The sequence below is a fragment of the Thrips palmi genome, unplaced genomic scaffold, assembly GCF_012932325.1.
Source record: "Thrips palmi isolate BJ-2018 unplaced genomic scaffold, TpBJ-2018v1 HiC_scaffold_1, whole genome shotgun sequence".
Taxonomy (NCBI): Eukaryota; Metazoa; Arthropoda; class Insecta; order Thysanoptera; family Thripidae; genus Thrips; species Thrips palmi.
In genome coordinates, this window is record NW_023144620.1 from 12,475,404 (window position 1) to 12,497,859 (window position 22,456).

Below are 22,456 nucleotides of genomic sequence, written 5' to 3' on the forward strand. Positions count from 1 at the left end.
CCAAAAGGGCCAAAAGGGACAAAAGGGACAAAAGGGACAAAAGGGACAAAAAGGCCAAAAGGGCCAAAAGGGCCAAAAGGGCCAAAAGGGCCAAAAGGGACAAAAGGGACAAAGAGGCCAAAATGACGAAAATGAGGCTGGCGGTGGCTCGGTTACTCGGTCCGTGCAGCTGCTGCTTCTGCTGCCTCTGCCCCGCCGAGAGATGATGCCCGTAGATTCGCGTTTGTTTGCAGGTGGTGCTGGTCGGTGTGCTGTCCTGTCCTCCGCATGACCTTACACCTCTCTCTCAGTGGTTGGCTATTGCTCAGCGCGCTGTGTGTGCGCGCGCGCATGAGAGCGAGTGAGAGCGAATGAATGAGAGAGTTGTCTATGTCTCCTTCCTGTCTGTGCGAGTGAGCGTCTGGGTGGACGTGAGTCTGGGTAGGCAAATGGTGTTATTGTGTCCATGATTGTGTTAAAGGAATGTGTTTATTACTTTAGTGATCACTTTAATGACACACGAGTATCCCAGTTCGAGTTCCGTGTCGCGTCTAGCGGCGGCGACGCAAGCCCCGCACGTCCGGTTGGATAACCCACGGGCGTATCGCTGGCTGCCAGCCCCGCCAGCTCGGCCATCCCGGCCGGCTGCAGGGAGGAATTTTTGGGTCGCGGCCTCCAGTGCCGTCGTCCTGTCCCCGCCCGCCCCGCCGGTCTAACTGGAGTGGCTAGAGTACCCGGTCTGCAGACTGATTCCTAGAGTCGTTTTCGTCGCTCTGTCTCTCTCGCACCTGTACGGGACGCCCCATGAGTGTCAGAGAGACAGGGCGACGAAAACGACTCTCGGAATCGGTCTGCTGAAAGCTAGCGCCGGACTGCCGGACCAGACTCGCCGTTTCGCACACGTTTTGGTTCGACGACGCCGAGGACCGCGTCGTCTGGTCTAGAAGAAACTTTTTGAAAAAAGGAAGACGTCCCGCGGCTGTCTGGCTCGGGCCGCCGCCGCTGCGTCTCTTCAAACCGCAGAGGAAAAAAAAGACAACGACCCAGACTCGAACCCGGGGCTGTGTGTCGCGGCACCAGTGCGTGCGTCAATCAAACACTCGCTGCAAGATTGTGCGAAGCGGTGACGAAAAAATAAATAATCAGAAATGATGGTCGGGGCTCTTTCCAGGATCAATCTGGCCGAATCTGGCCGCCGACGAAATAATGCTGATTGTGAGCACGCACTGGCACGCCACTGGCACGCCGCTGAGCGAGCTTCATTATCATTATCAGTGGTGGTGCAATAAAACTGGCCACCGCCCGACGCGCCGCGCGGCCTCTTGGGGCTGTCGAGCGCGTCTCGCTCGAATTTCGCTGCTAAAATCCGGACGCCTCGAGCAAGGCAGCGCCCGAACGTGTGACCCCACCAATGGATTCCTCGTTCGGAGAGCAACCCATTGGTGGGGTCACACGTTCGGTTCGAGTCCTGTTTAGCGCCTCTGGAGCTCAAAACGCGTCCAGAATTTTGGCCGCCTCCACCGGTCTTCTGGCAAATCCACTGTGCAGTGGATTTTCCCCTTCCCCGGCGGACTCGGCCAGACTCCGCGTCGCTCCGCGTGACACCGGCAGCCTTGGCGGCCGCGGTGACGCCGCGCCGCGCCTTGCAGTGTGTGTGACGACGAGGATGGGCCGTCTGGGTTTGCATAGAAGTGGCCGGATACAGGGATGCCAATTCTCTGTCGAGCTTCTCGAGGCACTCAGCCACTTTCAGCTGCTTGCGGCGATCTCCAGCCTCCAAGCTCGGCGAGCCTTGCGACAAGCTGTCAAGCTACGCGGTGCGGCAAGAAGGCTGATTCCGAGCGCTGGTCTCGACGCTCTGTCTCTCTCGCACTCATGGGGCGCCCCGTGTAGGTGCGAGAGAGGCAGAGCGACGAGGCCCTCTGCGGCACCATGGCGGCACGCGAGGCCGGAAGCGATAAGCCGAAAGCCACGGCGTTCTGGCATGGCGAGGCAAGGCGCGCGGGTCGCTACTGCCCGCCTCGGCCGGCCTCGGCGGCCTGCAGGCTCAATCTCGTCGCTCTGTCTCTCTCGCACTCGTGGGGCATCCCGCAGGGCGACGGGGCTCTGTTCGAAATCACTCTCTTCTGGGACGACGGTTCGGCCCTGACCTTGTCCGGGATGTCACTCGACTCGAGGGAAGGACCGCCGACGCCGGCGCCTTAGTGGCCTTAGCAACAGGACTCGCAACTTGCCAGCCACGCCGGACCACGCCCCCGGCCCGGGGGTCCATCGCGGTGCCGGACCGCCGGCAAACTCATTCCGACAGTGGTTTTCTTCGCTGCCTCTCGCTCGCTCTCGTGGGGCGCGCTCTATGGGTGCGAGAGAGACAGAGCGACGAAAACGACTCTCGGATTCAGTTTGCAGAGTGGCGTGGCGCGGGCCGTCATGTTCCTGGCCCACATGAGCCTCAGCCAGAAAGCCATAGCAGTTGGCAACGCTGGAGGTACCGGCCTCCGCCTGACCTCCAGGCAAAAATGACAAAGTCGTTTCATAAACCTGGGGAACCTGGGCCCTAACAGGATTCGAGTCCGGCCTAGCGCTCACGGCCCGACGGTCGACCACTGGGTTCACGGGCCGCCATCACGGGCCACGGCTGCCCGAAACGTGTAGTCTTGTCGTGCGGTCTTTTTTTTGTGTGCCAATTTCTCATGCTCCTTCGGGGATTGGGCGCTGGCTCGCGCTGCTCGTGCTCCGTGCTGGAAAGTGTGCACTGCATGATAGAGTCCTTATCGGCAGCTACGTGGGCGGTGGGCGTGGCGGCGTGGCGGCGTGGCGTTGTCCAGGCGCGCGTTGCGTTGCAGGGCTCGGTGGGCTTGGCGTCAAGGAGGAGCGTACAGCCGCGTCCAGAAGTCCCCACAAGTCTACAAAGCATTTGCTTCATGACTACGAAGAAAATGAAGGCATTGTAGAATTGCTTCGTAGATTTTACAATGCCCTCTTCATATTCCGATGTGCGGCCTGAGCAAGGGCCAGAGGCCTGATATCCCTTGAAGTCCGGAATATTTCCCTGAAAAACTAGCAAAACATGGACGTAAAATCCGTCGAAATTCGACGAAATGTTGTGCACGGCATACCCAAACATTACAAGTGGTTGGCCGCCCCCTCGCCACGCCGTCTTCCTTGGCGCTTGGCGGCCCGGTCTTCGTTTTGCGCTATTTCGGACGGTGCGCTGACGTCCTCGGCGATGCGAGGTCTGGTCCAGTCGGGGCCGCCGACTGCGAAGGCGGAGCCGCGGAGCCAGAGAGCAAGGTGGCCTGCATGACGAGGCGCCGACCCGCCACCACCCCGTCGGAGTGACGCGAGCGCGGTTCGATACTTCGATAGTTCAAGAGGCCCAGCCCCGATAATCGGCTTTATCTTTTACCTTTCGGTGGCCGACTGCCTTGTACGTACGTGCCTCGAGACACAGCTAGTACACTGCTCGTTGTCGATGGCAGTCTCGGCGGCCAAATATTTGAGTGAGGGCGGCGGGAAAAGTGAGTAAGCCAGCGCGCCAGCGGGGAAGCCTGGACTTGCACGTCGTGGCCGAGTGGGCCGAGCCGTCGGTACATAAGGAAGGAACCCGGGGTTCAAATCCCAGTGGTTATGGCTTTTAGTGGCCGTTGTTCATCGCCACCGGTTTTGCTGAAATCATTTATAGTAGTATATTTTTGCGTCTATCCTTTCACCCTGCGGCCGGCCTTCATTTAACGTAAAACAATACTATTAGTCTCCACCGTTGAACGTGTTGTGTGTCATAATCTAGCTGACCGGGCCTTTTACAACAAGTCAAAGATGAAAGTGAAAAGATAAACTGATCTGGTAATTAATTTTTAGTGTTCCCCCTCTCCGGATACAGTTTTAGCAGTGCGAGCAGCCGAGCCAAAAGAGGCTAGAAACCTTGGGCGCAGTGCCTTGGGCCTAGTGCCTTGGGCCTAGTGCCTTGGGCCTAGTGCCTTGGGCCTAGTGTCTTGGGCCTAGTGTCTTGGGCCTAGTGCCTTGGGCCCAGTGCCTTGGGCCTAGTGCCTTGGGCCTAGTGCCTTGGGCCTAGTGCCTTGGGCCTAGTGCCTTGGGCCTAGTGCCTTGGGCCTAGTGCCTTGGGCCTAGTGCCTTGGGCCTAGTGCCTTGGGCCTAGTGCCTTGGGCCTAGTGCCTTGGGCCTAGTGCCTTGGGCCTAGTGCCTTGGGCCCCTCGTACACACAGGAGTGCAGAGTGCATAGCATGGAAGGGTCGCTTCATCCTGTTTACACGCCCTACACTGCAGCGAGTTACCGAGGCGGCACATCGCGCGGCACATCGGGACGGACGGGCGGCGGAGCAGCGCAAAAGTCGCAAAGTGTGTGCCCAACAGACAGTTAGTTTGGTTCCACGCTCACATAAACATTTACCCCCCCCCTCCTCACACACACAGTCAGTCACACGCACGGTGACACGTGTGCGGCACTGGTGATGCGGTTTCAAGAGCCGAGCCTCGGCCGTGGCCTGTTGGCCGCTTCAAAATAGGCGGCCAAAAGAAACACGCATAAACCGTAAAAAAGCGAGTGCCGACTCTACATTGATGATGCAAAACAAATGCCAAGGAGACACTAAGGGCGCGCGGGGGTCTTGCCGCGGGGCCGCGGGGCCGCGGGGCCGCATGACGGCGGGGCGCGAAGCTGTCGACACTGCCGTCAGACAGGCCGCCCTACGCTTTGGCTCGGGCACACATGTGTACGGGATGGTCCACGAACGGCGTGGCGTCCTGCCGAGCGCTTCTGAAGAGCGGTTTGTCGCTCTGTCTCTCTCGCACCTTCATGGAGAGCCCCATGAGTACGAGAGAGACAGAGCGACGAGACGACTCTTCGGAATCGCTCGGCGGCGGCCGGCCAGCATCCGGGGCCGCCTGCGGACTGATTCCGAGAGTCCTTTCCATCGCTCTGTCTCTCTCGCACCTATACGGCACGCCCCATGAGTGCGAGAGAGACAGAGCGACGAAAACGACTCTCGGAGTCAGTCTGCAGGCTGGCAGGCTGGCAGGCGAGGCCGGCGAGGCCGTCCCGGTGGCAGCAGCCCTTTGACGTGGACGTCGCTGGCGTGGCTGGCGTCGTCGGCGACGTGCGAGGCATGCCGGGCGGTGCACTCGAGGCGCCAGCCGATACCGTCGCCGTGACGCGCGGCTGGCGTGACATGTCTCCGACGTGCACGCCACACGCCGCCGCGGGGCAGGCGGACGGCGCGGACGGCCTCCGTGCCAAATTCGGCGGCGTTTCGGGGAGCAGCGTGGGAAAAAAATTGCACACACGCCGCCGCCGTCAGGGTTCGAACCTAGACCTGTGGGAAGCGCTGCGGGACGGGCGCCGCTTAATTGGTAAGGCCGCGTGTCATTGGTCGAGTAGGGCTGTCGGGCCGACGGGCCGTTCGACGCGGTGCCACGGCGCCAAGGCCCGCCCGTCTTTCCCATGCACCGCGGCGGCGTGCCGAGCGCCGCGAAGCTTTCTTCTGCCACGCGGAAACAAGGAGGCAGAAGACTCGTCGCTCTGTCTCTCTCGCACTCGCGGGGCGTCCCGGCGTCCCGCTGCAGTGCGAGGGAGACAGGACCCCGGCATGAGGCGGCAGGTGCGGCGGCTGCTGGCTGCCTCGAGGTTCTAGTGTTGGTTCTAGGGCCGCGGCGAGGCGCGCCGAGGAGCGCGGCGGGAGATAAGTCACAGAGGCATTCCTGGCGGATTAGTCGGCGGCCAGGACCGCGGCAGCATGGCGGCAGCACCGCCCCGGAATGGGCGTGGAAGTCCTCGTCATCGGCGAGGTGCGCGTAGACGCGTTGCCCGCCACCCTGGCCTTCAGGAGTTCCCAGAGTCGCTCTGCCTCCGTCGCACTAATGAGGCGCCGCGTAAAGGTGGGCGAGACAGAGCGACGAAAACGACTCTCGGAATCAGTCAGCAGGTCAGGAACGAATTCCAAACGTGTGGAGCCCTCTTCATTGGCGAGGTGCGCGAGGACGTGTTCCCCACCCTGGCTTTCAGCAGGACCGTTCCAATAAAGGACCCCTCCCGCCCTCCACGCTGGCGGCCTGCACGGCCTGCACGGCCTGCACGGCGTGTTTGGCGGCCCCGCGCGCGGCACCGCGGCACGCGCCCTATCCGTCACTCTTCGCCTATCTTTGACAGATCGGGATGGTTTTTCCAGGTTCGGCGCCGGGCCCTGGCACCTTCGCTGCACGGCGGTCCGCGGCCTGGCAGCGCGCGTGACGGACGCGTGACGGACGCGTGACCCCCCACAGTGCAGTGCCGGATGGCCGGGCCGCGCCGTTCCCGCGGTCTGGCTGGCCTGGCTGCCTGCCTGCCTGCCTGCAGCGAGGCGCGCGGCCCGTGCGGCGTGCAGCGTGCGTGGCATACAGGCGTGACGATTATGGCGCCGCGGACTTGAGCACTTTGTTCCCCAGAATGGCTGCAGGCTCGTCGCCCCGTCTCTCTCGCACCCATGGGGCGCCCCGTAGCGGTGCGAGAGAGACGGAGCGACGAAACGGTGTGGAGTCGCCCCGCCAGGGTCGGCGCCGACAACTCGCTGAAACACTCCGCGGCCGCGGGTGACCGACCGGCGGACGCCGCGCGTCGGCCAGACGGCCGGTCGGGCTGCAACTTTGCTGCTTTTCTGGCATCCAGCGGCAGGCAAGGGTCGGCGAGGATTGGGGCGATGCTGCTTGCCGCGTGCGGGGCGGCGCGGGGCGGCCCGATGATGGCAGAGAGATTCGAGGAAACGGTGTGTGCCATCGCGGTGCCCGGAAAGCAGCAGGTGCGAGACTGATTCCGAGAGTCGTTTTCGTCGCTCTGTCTCTCTCGCTCTCATGAGGCGTCCCCAGGTGCGGGAAAGACGGGGCGACGGGAACGACGATCGGAATCAGTCCGCTGTAAGTGCAGTAAGGCTGCTGCGGAGGTGCCGACAGCCGACTGGCGGCATTCCTGCTCGCCTCGCACGGGCCGCGGGTTCAAACACCGAGTCGCGGTCGCTTTTCTCGGCCGGAGACCGCGCACCGCGGCTCCGATAATTAACACCGGCGTGAAGACTGCTCGCCGGCCGGCAGGCCGATTCAGAAGATCGGTTTGTCGCTCTGTCTCTCTCGCACCGTCACGGAGAGCCCCGTGAGTGCGCGAGAGACAGAGCGACGACGCGACGCTTCTGAATCGCACGGCAGTGGCGGCCTGTCCAGGTCATGGACTGCGGCGACTGGGCTGGCCAGTCCGAGGAGCGCTGAGTCGTGAGTATCGACAGCTGAGAAGCCAAAGCCAAGCCAAGCTTGCAGCTGCCAGCCGGGCCCCCGCCCCGCCCCACCCCGCCCCCGGCCCTGCAAAAGCACACTGCCAAGCCGCGCTCCCGAGTCGACACTTTATTCTGCTCCGCAGCACACCGATCCGTCGCTCTGTCCGTGTCGCTCTCATGGGGCATCCCGGAGTGGTGCGAGAGAGACAGGCCGACGGAACGACCCTCCGGAATGGCTGGGCTGGCCGCTTTTGTGCACGCCGTGGCCAAAGCCGGCCAAAGCCGGCCAAAGCCTAACGTGCCTAACGTCGCGCGATGCCGGCGAAGAGGTAGCGCGGCGCATGTTGTCCGTTCCCAGTGCGAGTTCCCAGTTCCCCTGCCGAGTGATTCCGTTCCGCGCAGTGCGGCCGGAGGTCCTTCTCTCTCACTCCTACACGGGACGTCCCACGAGTGCGAGAGAGTAGGGTCTCCCTTCAGCGGAATCAGTCTGCAGGGAGCGCCTGTGAAGTCCAGGGTAGGCAGGCCCGCCGCGCGCGGTCGGCCGGCGGGGCGGCCCACCCCGGAGTAAGGTCATATGGAAGATAGGTCTGCGCAACCGAGATGCATGCTGGGCTTGCCCGGTCTCCCAGCATGCATCTCGGTTGCGCAGACCTATCTTCCATATGACCTTACCCCGGAGTCCGCGGCCGGCGGAGTCAAAGGCGGAGCGAGCGGTGAATTCCAAGTGTACTCATGTGTACACATTAGCCCGTACTCAGTGTAGTCACCCATTTTAAAAGAGCGAAAATAAACCAAAATTTAGACGGGACTTGGTATTGTTTTTCGTTTAAAACTCTAAAAAGGCGTAACAATGCGCCCATTTTATGAGTATCACGTATACTCACCTGAACTCTTGTGTACACCAAAACGCTGAGTGGAGTGATTCATCCCTCGAGGCGGAGGCGCCACTTGGCTCTTTCGTTCATAATCTCTACCGTACGGGACCTGCCTGCCTCCTACTTGTAAGTTTAGCAGACTCATTCGGAAGATTCGTCCCGTCGCTCCTGTCCTTCTCGCACTTCGCCCGGTAGGGCTGCGAGAGAGACGGAGTGACGAAGCGTCTCTCGGAGTCACTGGGCTGGAAGCTCGATGATAAGCAACGTCAACGTGAAAGGTCCTGATGTCTTGTTAACACGTTGCCGTCAAGTTCCCATCCGGCGCAAAGGGATCGAAGTTTATGAACGAAAGAGCCAGAATATCAAATCAAATCAGTGATGCTCAACTCATCCCAATCGTCCTCAAAATCAAACACACATAGTACTGTACATTCCCCGTTCGAAGGGCAATCTATTGATGTACTATCGTGTTGTTTGGCTCGAGTCCCACTTGAGGAAAAATAAGCTCAAAGTGCGTCCATGGAGTGTGATCCGCGCCGCTGGCGACCCCGTCGCTAAGCAGGCCGAGTTCAGACCTCGCCTCCTAGGCTAGGCACAGTGGACCTAAAAATCGATGGAGGTGGTCAGAATCCTGAAAGCGTTTTGAGCTCCAGAGCCGCTAAATGGTACCCAAACTGAACGTGTGACCCCACCAATGGATTGCTCTTTGAACGAGGAATCCATTGGTGGGGTCACACGTTCGGTTCGAGTCCTGCTTAGCGACTCTGCAGCTCAAAACGCGTCTAGAGTTTTGGCCGCCTCCACTGGTCTTCTGGCCCACTGTGCTGGGCCAGGCCGCTCCGCCTGGTGCGCCGTGCGTCACGCGCTGCATGGCCGCCGCCTTGGCCGATCCACTGATCGGCCGGCGAAAGCAAGAGCGCACCGGCGGGGGGCATTTTGTAGTATTTTGTGGCGCAGCCCCAAAAAAGTTAGACATTACCGGGCGCCCTTGGAGCCGCTACACTGTGCAGCGAGCTAGCTAGCTTGAGGCGGCCGCGCGCGTCCCGTGCTCCGAGCCGCGTTGACCTGTTGGCCAATGTGCTCGTGCTCGCGCGGCGGCAGCGGGCTGGTGCCACCTGTCGGGACCGTCGTCGAGACCGTCTCACTTCTTCGATCTTTACGTCACGGGCGCGACGGCCGACGGGGGGAGGCAGGGCCGGGCAGGGCGGCCCGGGCGAGGCGGAGTCGTTGCTCTTCGTGTTGGCGGAACGCACGCCGTGCCGTGCTGCATTGCTGCATATTTCAGAGGCAGGCAACGCGTGCGCCACGGCAAGCCCCGGCAAGCCCCGGCAAGCCCCGACACGGCGACGCGGCGTGCACCAGGTCTTTGTTTCCACACGCGTGCTGGCCGGGGCTGGTGGGGCTGGCGGGGCTGGCGGGACTGGCGGGGCTGGCGGGGCTGGCGGGGCTGGCGGGGCTGGCGGGGCTGGCGGGGCTGATAGACTTGTAGATACTCCTCTTCTAATTGCGCAGTGCCGCAGTGCCCCCCGCCGGGAAGTCCTCGAGCCTCGAGCGCAGCGCAGACTTCTGTCCTTGGAGGGGCGGGTACGCGCGGCAACGGATACAGCGGCCGCTTCCGATCAGCGCTTTCGTCGCTCTGTCTTCCTCGCACTCACTCCCGGCGCGTCCCGTAGGGTGCGAGAGGGACAGATCCCAACTCATCAGCCAACACTGACAACCCACTGTGGGCCAGAAGACCGGCGGCGGCGGTCAATACTCTAGAAGCGTTTTGAGTTCCAGAGTCGCTAAACAGGATTCGAACCAAGCGTGTGACCCCACCATTGGATTCCTCGTCCGGAGAGCAATCCATAGGTGGGGTCACACGTTCGGTTCGACTCCCATTTAGCGACTCTGGAGGTCAAAACGCGTCCGGGATTTTGACCACCTTCACCGGTCTTCTGGCCCACTGTGCCTCGCCAAGAAGATCCAAGTCCTCGTGACGAACTTGGACCTTTACTGTCTGCATCGAGAGCATCGAGGGCGTCGGGGTGCTGCACTGCACGCAGTGGCACGCAGTGCAGGGCGTCCTCCTTCCCGCCGCCGTCCCGGAATACTTTCGCCGATGACATTATGTCACGAGTAGTTAGTCCGGACGGGGCACGTCAGGGAAGGCTGCAGCCGGAGCCAGGAGCCAGCTGGCCCGGTTTGGGCATACTGCGCGACTACGCGGGTACGAGTCTAGGAGCCCGCAGCCCGCGGCCCGCAGCCCGCACGAGTCCGCGAGGCAGGTCGCACGACCTCTTCCGGCATTCTATTTTTGTGCGTGTGCGTGTGTGTGTGTGTGTGTGCGCGCGCGCGCGTGCGCGCGTGTGTGTGTGTGTGTGTGTGTGTGTGTGTGTGTGTGTGTGTGCGCGCGCGCGCGCGCGTGCGTAGGAGTGCGTGTGTGAGTGTGTGATTGTGCCCGCCACGCTGGAGGAAGACAAGCAGGCCGTGTTCCAAGTATCCCGCGGTGTCCATCGCGGTGTCCCTCGGCAGCGCTTCCAGCGGGAAGTCGAAGTCGAAGTCACGTGCGACTGCGCGCGCTTGCTTCGAGCTTCCGCGGCCTGGCGGCGCTTCCCCAGCCGCGGCGCCGAAGTCCCCTTTCCAGGCCAAATCCCCGTTTGCCTACAGCAGCCTGCAGTGCAGACTGATGCCGAGAGTCGCTTTCGTCGCTCTGTCTCTCTCGCACTCGTGAGGCGCCCCGTTCTGGTGCGAGAGGGGCAGCGCGACGAAAACGACTCTCGGAATCAGTCTGCTGCAGCACGGCGAGCACGGCGAGCGTCCCGTCCGGCCGTGTTCGATGCGGTGCGACGCGGAGCCACGTGCGGACGGACATGGACTTGCCGGACATGACGCGGAATGGGATCGCTTTCCCCTCATGGCTGCAGTGCCCCGGCAGTGCCCCGGCCGGCAGGGCCCCGGCAGTGCCATTGTCGGCCCGCGGTGCATTGTCTCGGACGACTGCTGACGGCAACCTGTCCCCCGCGGTCGCCGTCCACCGCCGTCCGCCGTCCGCGCGCTGGCGGCGTGTGGTCCACGACGCCGGGCTGCCGCCGCGGCCGCGGCCGCCGGACGGTCGCCGCACGGAACCTCACGCTGCTTTCGTTTAAAATTTCACCACTACGTCGAGACGGCCGCGACGGGATGACGACGAGATGCAGCCAAGTCGGAAAATAAGCAGCTAGGCTAGGGAGAAACTACTTGGCGCCCGTGCCGTCGCTGTGCACTGGCTGCGCTGCTGCGCTGGCGTGCCGCCGTGACCCTTGACCCGGCCCCGCCTGGCTTCTGCGAAGGGCCGCGCCGGCCGCGCGGTCATAAACGAAAAACACAATGCACATCCTCCGTCTCTGTCTCTCTCACACATGCACGCGCATGCTGGCGCATACTTCCACTCTCTCACACTCACACACGCGCGCGCGCGCGTGTGTGGACGGAGTGGCGGCTCGCATAGCACAGCTTGCCAAACAACTATACCCGCCGCTTTCTCTGGGCGGCGCACCACGCCGCACCACCGCCGGGCCGCGATGGGGCCGCGCGACTTCCACCACTTTGTCTCCGACGTCGTCGTTGTCGTCATCGTCGTCATCGAGCTGCGTCGCGGCCGCCGACAGTGTCGCTTCATTGGAGGCCCCGCTCTTCGCTTGCTCCTCCGCGTTATCATCACGGCCATTGTGGGCGTTCCCTGAACGGCGCGGGTCGGGACACATTGCGCACACTGCCCTTACCCCTTCCGACGAGCAACAAGGCTCGGTGCCGCTCGGTGCGCAGTGCTGTACCACATCCGGTCGGCGCAAGGCGCGGCAAGGCGGCGCGGCAAGGCGGCGCGGCAAGGCGCGCGGCAGGGGGCGCGGCAAGGCGGCGCGGCAAGGGCGGCGGCGGCGGCAAGGCGGCGCGGCAAGGCGGCGCGGCAAGGCGGCGCGGCAAGGCGGCGCGGCAAGGCGGCGCGGCAAGGCGGCGCGGCAAGGCGGCGCGGCAAGGCGGCGCGGCAAGGCGGCGCGGCAAGGGGGCGGCAAGCGGCGCGGCAAGGCGGCGCGGCAAGGCGGGCGCAAGGCGCGCGGCAAGGCGGCGCGGCAAGGCGGCGCGGCAAGGCGGCGCGGCAAGGCGGCGCGGCAAGGCGGCGCGGCAAGGCGGCGCGGCAAGGCGGCGCGGCAAGGCGGCGCGGCAAGGCGGCGCGGCAAGGCGGCGCGGCAAGGCGGCGCGGCAAGGCGGCGCGGCAAGGCGGCGCGGCAAGGCGGCGCGGCAAGGCGGCGCGGCAAGGCGGCGCGGCAAGGCGGCGCGGCAAGGCGGCGCGGCAAGGCGGCGCGGCAAGGCGGCGCGGCAAGGCGGCGCGGCAAGGCGGCGCGGCAAGGCGGCGCGGCAAGGCGGCGCGGCAAGGCGGCGCGGCAAGGCGCGGCGGCGGCGCGGCAAGGCGGCGCGGCAAGGCGGCGCGGCAAGGCGGCGCGGCAAGGCGGCGCGGCAAGGGCGCGGCAAGGCGGCGCGGCAAGGCGGCGCGGCAAGGCGGCGCGGCAAGGCGGCGCGGCAAGGCGGCGCGGCAAGGCGGCGCGGCAAGGCGGCGCGGCAAGGCGGCGCGGCAAGGCGGCGCGGCAAGGCGGCGCGGCAAGGCGGCGGCAGGCGGCGCGGCAAGGCGGCGCGGCAAGGCGGCGCGGCGGTGCATCGATAAAGTGTCATTCCCGCTGCCGCGCCGCGCTGCCTGGCGCTGGCTGCTGCTCGCCCGGCCAGGGCCCGGCCGGCTCCAAATGAATGGCGCCAGAAGGGGCTCGCGGCGGGCGGGGCGGGGCGGGGCGGGGCGGGGCGGGGCGGGGCGGGGCGGGGCGGGGCGGGGCGGGGCGGGGCGGGGCGGGGCGGGGCGGGGCGGGTGGGGCGGGCGGGGCGCGCTCTCGTGAATGGCCGCCCCGCCCCGCCCCGCCACGGCACAGGTACACCTTGTTGATATAGGTCAGCGCGGTGCCGGGAACGCAGCGCCACTCTCGATAAGGTATAACACCGCAGAGCCAGGTCGCCACTCGCTTCCGTCCCGAGGCCTGCTCGGCCTGCACGGCCCTCTGCTGCACCAGGCCGATGACGTCCAGTCCCGGTCGTGTGCGGCGCCGCGAAGCTCCGCGAAGGCACGCCAGAGGCCCCATCAAACAGCCCCCTTCCCCGGCCTCCTTGTCGACAAGACTAGGAAGCAGTACAAGGGAGGATCCTCCCCCGCCGACGATGGAGCGTAAGCTGCCGGCTGATTCCGGACACTGCTTCGTCGCCCTTTCTCTCCCGCAGTCCCATACGGCGCCCGAGTGCGAGAGAGACAGCTGCTGACGCATTGTTCGCTTCGGAATGGGCCAGAAGGCTTGCCAGCAGGTGCGGGGCCTGGGGCTGGGGGTGGGGGTCGACGGCTGGGGCCGAGAGGGTGCTGGCGCCAAGTGAACCCGCCGCACTGCGGGCCGTAGAAACAACGCCCTGCTCGATTCCGTCCGAACAGCACACCCTCGCACTCATACGGAGCACCCCATGAGTGCGAGAGAGACAGAGCGACGACTACGGCTATGAGTGGAATCAGTCAGTGCAGCAGGTCCTCGACGTGTGGGGCGGTGGGGTTGCGATGCCGTTCGCCGTTTGCATTGGTAATGGGGATCAGACACTGCAGTCGCTTGCCGCTGCAGCCCCGCCGCGCCTTGTATTTTGTATTGCCGGCCGCGCCGTGGGAGCATGCCCAAGTGCCACGGCATTGTGACGGACAGACAGACGGACGGACGGACGGACGCAATCCCCCGCGCGACGCGTCGCGACCTGAGCCAAGTTCGTGTGTCGCCAATTTCACCCCCTTTTCCACGGTGGCCGCGTGGCCGTTCGCTCGGGCTGCCTCTCGCGCCAACAGTGTGAGGGCGCGGTGTCAAGCCTCACCTCCACACTCCACACGCCGCAGGGCGCGGCAGTCACCAGCCACGCGCGGCGCGCGCCTCGCGAGGCTAGCGGGCTGGAGAGAAGGGCCAGTCGCGAGGCTACAGGGCTAGACGCCGGGCGGGAAGGGCCCCAAGGGCCCCGACGGGCCGGGGATCAAAGAGCTGGTTGAGCCGACCGACTGCTGTGACTGCGGTCAACCTGACGCGGCGAGGCTGCATTCCTAACGGAGCGCACTGCCCCGCTCCCCCCCCCCTCTCTCTCCTGTTTGGAAAGGGACGTCTGCTACTGCACCGAGCAGTACCGAATACACTGGCAACTTCGTCTGCGGCGTCGCCGGCGGCACGACAGTGCACTGCATGATGCGCTCGCGGGACGCGAGGCGCCAGTGCCCCCCCCCCTTTCCCCCGGCGTCCCGTTGGCGTTCGGGAAGTGAGACGTTAGCGGTAACGTCATTGTTATACCTTATTTTAAGAGCCCTGTTACGTTGGCCGCGGCCGCGCGTGCCTCTGGCCTGGTGGCCTCCACGTCGGCGATGTGAACTTCGCACGCCCCTCCCTCCGTTTTTACACCCGGTGATGTGACGTCACAGGTGTGATCGCTCACGCTCACCCGGATGCGCGGAGTGACATGTCGCGACGCGGGGGGAGGGGCAGGGGGGATGGTCTTCGCGCGCGCGACGCGAACCGCCGCCGGCCAAACGATCAGCGATTATCCATCCGAGGGTCCAACAGGAAACGCAGTGGCTGCCGCATGTCGAACAGATGCCTCCGCGCGCCGCCGGGACGCGGTGCACGCGGTGCCGGCTCGGCGGTGACGTCATGGCGAGGCCGGCGAGGGAATCACCGCCGTGCGTGGAGTGGCCGGGAGCGGTCGCGGGAGTAAATAGGCGTGAAAAAGGAACAAGGCGGCATGAAGACGGGCGAACCAATCTCTTCCCGAGCTGCGGCGGCTGCCGCGTCGCCGCCGACGACGTCGCGATGGTCTCGGACCGCTGCGGACGCCGAGGGAAGGCCCAGCACCCGTTTCCTGAACGGCACGACGCCGCTTGCACAACCCCGTGCCGGTTATGTCACGCACGGCCGCGTGGTCCATCCATGGGCGGGTAGGCAACAGGCAAGCCAGCCCGGCCCCGGGTCGGCGGCGCGGCAACCAGCACGGCCACCACGACCACGGCCTGCAGCGCGCGGGGCAGACCAGGCAGACCCAGACCGCGATGTGCAGCACCGCGCACGCGCCACAGGAAGCGGCTCAGTGACCTTGATGTGGCGCGGCGCGGCCACACACGGACCCAGCACCCTTCTGAGTTATGACCCAATGAAGCCCGCGAGGGGGAAGGGGAAGGGGGCTTTCAGCGAGGGCCTTGGGCGTGTACACGCTAACTACATCGACCAGGCCACACCGGCAGCATTTGACTTTTTAATTCAGGCCGCGCTTTTTCGTCGAAAAGCATCCAAAAGGAAAACACGCAGGAGTCTGCTTTACCTTCCGAGTGTTTGCTGCTAGCCCCCAACAAAATTGAGCTTCTTGGCTCTGTTTCCCCCTCTTAAAAGAGCTGGATGTGCTCGAGTGTGCCATCGCCATCGCCGTAGGCGTGCAACGTGCCAGGAAGCTGGCCGGGTCCTGGGCAGCCCTGGGCGGGCTAGGCTCTGTAAACACCGCCGCGAGGAGAGCAAACACCTGCCCGCGGACGCGGACTGACTCCGAGCGGAGGGGGCTGTCCCGTCGCCGTCTCGCTCGCACTCGCACGCGACGCCCCACGCGTGCGAGAGAAAGGGAAAGGCCTGTCATTCGGAATCAGCCTGCTGCCTTGCCACTCCCCTTTCTCCATCCTGCCGGATGCGGCGCGGCGGCGCCTAGAAGGACCGCCAGGACATTCCCTCGCCGACTTGCTTGCTGCCAAGCGGCGTCTCGGATTTTCGAATTTTCGCTTCGCAGTCTGGCTGCTGAGTGCTGAGCATTGCCCGGCGACCCGTTCGGTAAGTCGGGCGCTTCACTGGACCCTGCCTCTTTCCCCCTCCCTCCCCCGCGGCTGTCCGGTCCGCCGCCGGCCCCGGCACTCAGCGAGTGTGTGTGAATGTGTCCCTCACCTCGTCCGGAACTCTAGCGCTCCCGGCTGTCACGAGCATGCCGGTGCCGTTTCGAACATTTCCGTCGTCAACTTTTGCTACAGTGGAATCATGGTTAACTTGAAGTTCATACCAGGCCCACAAGTGCTATATGAACACGTTTTGCATACTTAATGGGACAAAATTGAATGTTTTTTAAAAATTCCATCAGGAGTATTTCCTGGAATGTTTGGGGATCTGATCAGAAATTAATGAGTGCTAAGTAGTAATGTAATTATGGAATATTTTTTTAAATGTGTAACTTGATGATAAATTTTTTTACAAATTTTGTTAAGAATGGAGAAACAAAGCACTGAAGTGAATAATTATTACATTTTATTAGACATACCGTAACCAATACATTTTACATCCTACAACTTTCATTTCCGTAAATGAAGAAAACCTTTAATACTAAACATGTGAAGGCACCATGTGGAAGTAAGACTTAGTATAATGCAATAATCAATTTACAAAAATCTCTAGCAGTCTCATTCATGACATTCTAAATTGATGCACCTGCACCATCACTGAGTTGTTATCCTTGGACAGTGCCTATTGCTTTTACTGAATGCTAGAACAATCTTAAATTAAATGCACTTTATTCCCAAGTTTGCAACTTAATGAAAGCTCAGAAAGTAAATGAAATATGGCAGCACGGTTTCTCACAAACATAAGTAGCTCTCACAGCCGAGCCAAGCCCAGCTCAAACATGCATTCACACTCAACACATATACAAACAGTAAACGGAATGACAAACCTTGCTTTCTGAATGATATCACAAGCTCTAAAAACACTGTAAACTCAACAGAAAACAAGACAGCAACACTTGACCTTTACTCCACAGTAGTTATTAGATTGTGCTGCAGCAAATAAAAAGAAATCTGCTCCTTCCATGATAAGGTACGGTAATCAACAATTCTTAATCTTTAACCATGACACTAACAAATAACAAGTGACAGGAGAGGGCGCAATAAACAATTTAAGGGCAATGATTCAGTTATCAACATGTTAAAATTACAATTGGTTGTATACGTAATTATATATAAATATATATAAATGAATAAGCAATACTTTTAACTTCAATGGGGTGGGTTTTTGTAACAATGATGAAACCAAATAAAATAAAACAGGGTATGCTGAGGATAGCAAACTATTTTTGTCTGCACTTGGTGAATCTAGCATGGGTTGGATTTTAAAAAAATAGATACATATCAATAAAAGTCTGAGAATGTAAAGGACATTTTATTTCTATACCCAGAGTGACATGAAAGGTCTGAAACATGTTAGAAGTCTATAGAGCATTAATTTGACACTTCATAAATGCTCAGTAAAAATAATACTGATCTAGGACCTAATCAAAAACGAATAAGGCTAGAATTAAACAGAAACCTGAGAAAGGTAAAAATGCTTCAAAAATACCAAACCCTGTCTCCAACCGATCAATCTGGAAAGAAACAGTCAAGAAGAAACCAACTAAAAAGAAACCCTGCCTTAATCCAGTATGTCAAGGGATTTCAGTAGTACAGTCGGTCAAAATTACTATCAAACACAGATACAAATACTCAGTACAGATTTAGTAAAACAGTCACAGGAAAGCAGGAATGGAACATCTTCTGACCCTATCTTCTGACTAAAGAACCAATGCCAATGCCAAACTGAATAGAAAAAGGTTACCCTGAAGTGCAAATTCCCCACATGCAATGCTCACATAATTGAGCCATAAAGAAATGGACGGCTGCATACAATACATCTATGTCTCTCAATTTTGGCAGGCTTAAATTACGTGCCTAGCTGCACTCAAAAGCTCACAAACAGACTGGCAAGTACAAATATTGTCTTCTTCACTACATGAACTTTAGTATCATACAGATATGTGAACTGGAAATATTACCTACAAAAAAAAAAATAGGCACATCTGTAAACAGAACAGTTATCAGACATACAAGATATTAAAAAAATAATGAGCTGTACAAATGTATCACACCTGATTACAAGGCTGGCTGAGTACTGTGGGCCTTAACTGCTCTTCAGAGCCTCAGTCATGGAAAAGATGACATTCTCACTTAAAAATCACTTCCCCTAAAATCCACACTCTTGGCAGCCCCCTACTGTTGCAAATTCATAACATATCCTTTCACAAATGCACTCACACTTGCACAATCACTCGCTCTCAAACACGGCAGAGAAGAAAAGAGGGGAAGAGAATGAGTTTGAAGAGTTTTTCTAACAAGGATTTGTCCATCTCAGGAGGAATCCCACAGATGAAGGGAAATTACATGTTTTCAAACTGATCCACACGGCGCTTGGTGTTGCCCTTGCGAATTTCACGAAGGGTCTTGTACTTGTCACGCCCTTGACGGACGTTTTCACGATGAATCTTGTCCATGGTTGTTTCCTTGGTCTCATCTCGTGTCTGAGCAAGATCTTCCTTCAAACTCTTGAGTTGGTTCTGAAGTCTCTCATTACGCTCAGCCAGTGTGCGCCTCTCCTCGATGGGGTCAACGATATCTGAGTCAGTGGCCAGATCACGGCTGACATCTCCATTGCTCATCTCATCATTTTCATCATCATCATCATGCTCATTCTCTTGAACATGGAGTTGCTTGGGTGTGGCAGCAGCAGCCAAAGCTTGAGTGGCAGCCTCTTGCTTTTGTCTGGCAAGCTCCACCTCTTCCTGAAGGCGCCTAGTTTCCTCATCCTTGGCCTGCACCTCGTCCTGAATGCGCATGACCTCCATCTGCTTGGTTTGGATTTCTTCCTCCAGCTTGGCTCGTTCAGCAGCTTCCATGTTTTTGCTCTCTTCCAAGCGCTCCATCATAGCCTGCAATTCATTCTGACGGGTTTCAAGCTCATCCTTGGCAATCTGCAACTGGCGTAACTGCTCTTCAAGACGGCGAATGATATCTTGAGCACTGGCTAATTCCTGCTGGCGTCTTTCAATTTCTTCCTGCATGGAACGGAGCCTCTCCTCATACTCCTGTTGTTTCTTCTCAGCCTTTTCTCGAGCAGCGATCTCCATTTGGAGTTTTTCCCTCTGTTGTTGCATGGCTTGCTTTTCTTCTCTAGCCTGGGTCTTCATTTGTTGCACATCAATAGTGTCTGGTTTGCGCCGCCGCATAAACAATTCATGATTACCCATACACAATGCAAGGATACGCTTGTTAATGCGAACTCGAGGGGCAAAGAACACTACATCCTGAGCCTTCTTGTCAATGGGTTTGATGATGAATTTCCGGTCATTGAATGAAATATTACTGATTTCAGCCCAAGGGAAACCAATCTTTGGTGTGAGCTTATTATCTTTAGCATAGATGTTCAAACCTAGAGCATCAACACCCAGCCATAGGTCAGTGCCTTTCTTGTTGCGAATCTCGAAGTAGTTGATGCCATACATATCCAGATCCTGGGCGATTTTCAGATATTCCATCATAGCATCTTCTCGGGGCATGCCTTTGTGTTCTGTCCACCAGCGAATGATACGGACCTCCCATTGATCCTTGGACATTTGATGTTGGTCGAAGACTCGCTGAGGCAGCAAGCGATCTCTGGCGAGGAAGCCCGGTTCATGAATTGACGAGTTGTAGTCTCCATGTCTTGCTTGAACGGCATAAGATGCCAAAAGCACTGATGTTTCAGCCGGACAAAATATTTCATCTGATAAGATGGCATTCTTCACTTGTAGGTAGAAAAGTCTCAGAGTAATGTCCTGAATAAGTTCTTGTCCTACATCTTCAGGATAGAATTTGGCTCGGAACTTGAACTGCAGGGGGTTTTCCTTCTTAACATCCTGGCTGGTGACTTTCTTGTACAATTTGATCCACGTCAAGTCACCCTTGCTGTCGGTGTACTGGAGGCCGAAGAACCACACCTCACGGAGGCCGATTGTTTTAACCACTTGATCGAAAAGTTGCTTGCCGGTGGTGGTCTGCTGGATAGCGAACTCCAGCTCCGCATCCATCGTCGTCACCCGCACGTTCATTTGCTTCGGCATTTTGATAGATTTTATCAACACTTGCACAGATCACAATCCACTGACTCGACTCGCGTAAGGCCGACTCTCGAGCCGCCGCCTGCCGCCCCGCACAGACAGGCCTACGCCGGACTTTCGTACACGTCACAGCACTGCACAAACAGGTTCATGCACTTGACCAGCGCGACGGACGGAACGCGCCTAACGCAAACTGGCGGATCGGTCCTCAAGTCTTTCTAAGCCGGAGATATCGAACTTGTCAACGCCAAGCGGCCATCCCGTGACTTCTCTCGTTAACGGGTGTGCCTGTGCCCGCCGCCTACGTCCCTACGGTACGTTACGTCACGCGCGTTACAGGAACAAGAACAAGGTGAAACGGCGGTTTTCGATGACGATGTGGCGTCGCGGGTTAACCAACGCCGTTTGACTCGAGCGTGCAACAGGTTGTTGGGGCAGTCCTCGACAAAGTCGGGAAGGACCCTCGCAGACAAAGACGGCAATTGAGGCCGTTCTTAGAGATGACTTGAAGCGCCCGTGTGTTATCTAGAAGGGTTCTAAAAGCGCTTGAATAATGGGAAAACTGTGCCAGAATTTTCTTTAAGTTGTCATCTTGAACCACCGCCTTCTGGAAAGATGCTCAACTTTCTCAGATAGTATCAAATCAGCAACTAATTTCAGAATACGGGCGTATCTTACGGTTTCAATCAATAAATTATTAATCATAAATAACAGAAATTAATCTTGATCATGCCATTCAGTCAATATCTCCAAAGAAATATCAGAGATAAATGCTTACTTTTTCGACGTAAGTCTTTTGCATGACTTGTATTGTGGGTGAAAGTGAACGCGGAAAGTTTGAAATGCAGATCTGTCATCTCCACACAATATTGGCAAAACTAGATTCAAGGCACAGTAGGAAACATTTATTGCGCCTTTCAGGGCTACCTTTTCTCAGAAAGAACGTTTTGAATACAACCATTTTAGAATAATAAGATGAGAGTGAGAGGCATGTGTCTGTAAATGAGAAATTGCTTTTCATAACAGTGCTATGAAAAATTACGTGTTGCTAAAGAAACTACAAATCAAAACACGAGTTGTCGAGGTTATATTTACTATTTACTTTCAGTACAGGTGTTTTCTCATGATCAACACGCTATCACCTCAGACGGAATGTCAACTAGTCAATCCCCTCATCCCAATCGCTCGACCCCTAAACGTTCCTCTGGTGAAAGTAAGTCTTATCTCCTGGTATTCTATAATAACATTCCTCTTTGTTGTACCTTCATCATTCCTATGTGTTTTCAGTTCACAAAGGTGCCTCTTCCGGCATATCGTCCAAAGTGAAAGAATCTGCCGCTGAGCTTATTAATTTTCAACAAGACTGGGAACGGCTTCATACTACAGGCGTAGCTGTTCTCAACAGCATAAAAATTTTAAAACTGGACGCCTTGTAAGTATGCTTTAAGAGGGTCGCAGCTCCTATAGTTTCTATGTTTTTTATATCAGCATGAGGGGTGCGTCTAATTTCAATGCTTCTGTCCTTCCCTTCACTTTATTTAAAAAACACAGCCGGCGTAACAGTACTGAACAGGTATATCCACAAGGATTGCAGGAAAGATGTGACCAACTTGAAATTGTTGTGAACCAAATGGTATTTTCCTTTGTTGTATTAGCTTATTGTATGTTTGGTAAAAAAAATTCCTAACTGTGGCTTCCCTTATCAGGAATCATCTCTGAAAAATCTAGAAATTTTAGTCCAACAATTTGGTGCTTTGGTAGAACTTGATATTCTTCAAGGTGGAGGTAACGGTCCAGTATTTCTATCCTGGCCCACTGAAAAGTTCAGTGAGTAAATATGACTTGTTGCATTAGTTAGTCTTATGTGACTGTCAATAACTTTTTCTTGTCTCTTTTGTTAACATACAGACCAAGCATTTCAAGACATATTTAAAGCTTATTCCAAAGAATTGTCTTTGAAAAAAGCCATTAAGGAAGATGTTGCCCATTGCTCAACTAAAGAAAGCTTGATCTACCACATCACATGCTGGACTTCACAGCCCTTCATAGACAATACCTGTCACCTTCTTCTAGTTAGTCTTTTTTGTGAAACAGGTTTAACATAGAAGGTCAGTCAGGTAGGATCTAATTATTACTTGGAGTTTCTGTGTGTGTAAAAAGCGTATTTTCTTCAAATAAAATGGTAGAATAAGTAATCAATTAGCTTTTTTATTTTATTTCTTCGAAATTTTATTAGATAAATGTCTAAAAATACAATAGTTTAAAAAAGAAACAAAAACAACAGACAATAATTACTTAAGGATCAAAGCCAGGAAGTTTTTTGCTTAGTAAATTCAAGACTCGCTCAGATAAACT

The 22,456-nt window shown here is 57.9% G+C and overlaps 2 protein-coding genes across 11 annotated transcripts; one reads left to right on the forward strand and one right to left on the reverse strand.

Moving 5' to 3' along the window:
* Positions 1 to 16,432: 16,432 nt before the first annotated feature.
* Positions 16,433 to 20,473, reverse strand: LOC117647625 (moesin/ezrin/radixin homolog 1). Its single transcript, XM_034389525.1, has one exon. It carries the CDS (start codon positions 20,102 to 20,104, stop codon positions 18,386 to 18,388), a length of 1,719 nt encoding a protein of 572 aa, XP_034245416.1. The 5' UTR covers positions 20,105 to 20,473; the 3' UTR covers positions 16,433 to 18,385.
* On the forward strand, positions 20,280 to 22,300 carry LOC117648759 (cyclin-dependent kinase 2-interacting protein-like). 10 transcript variants are annotated; one of them, XM_034391640.1, is made up of 6 exons: positions 20,280 to 20,415; positions 21,215 to 21,314; positions 21,389 to 21,533; positions 21,653 to 21,734; positions 21,808 to 21,928; positions 22,010 to 22,300. In XM_034391640.1, the coding sequence occupies exons 2-6, from the start codon at positions 21,254 to 21,256 to the stop codon at positions 22,204 to 22,206; spliced, it is 606 nt and encodes a 201-aa protein (XP_034247531.1). In that variant the 5' UTR covers positions 20,280 to 20,415; positions 21,215 to 21,253; the 3' UTR covers positions 22,207 to 22,300. The 10 variants fall into 10 exon arrangements, with proteins under 10 accessions (XP_034247531.1, XP_034247616.1, XP_034247275.1 ...); XM_034391725.1 differs by having other exon boundaries at positions 20,296 to 20,415; positions 21,210 to 21,314; XM_034391384.1 differs by lacking the exon at positions 20,280 to 20,415 and adding an exon at positions 20,745 to 20,888 and having other exon boundaries at positions 21,210 to 21,314; positions 21,808 to 21,886.
* The last annotated feature ends 156 nt before the right edge of the window (positions 22,301 to 22,456 follow it).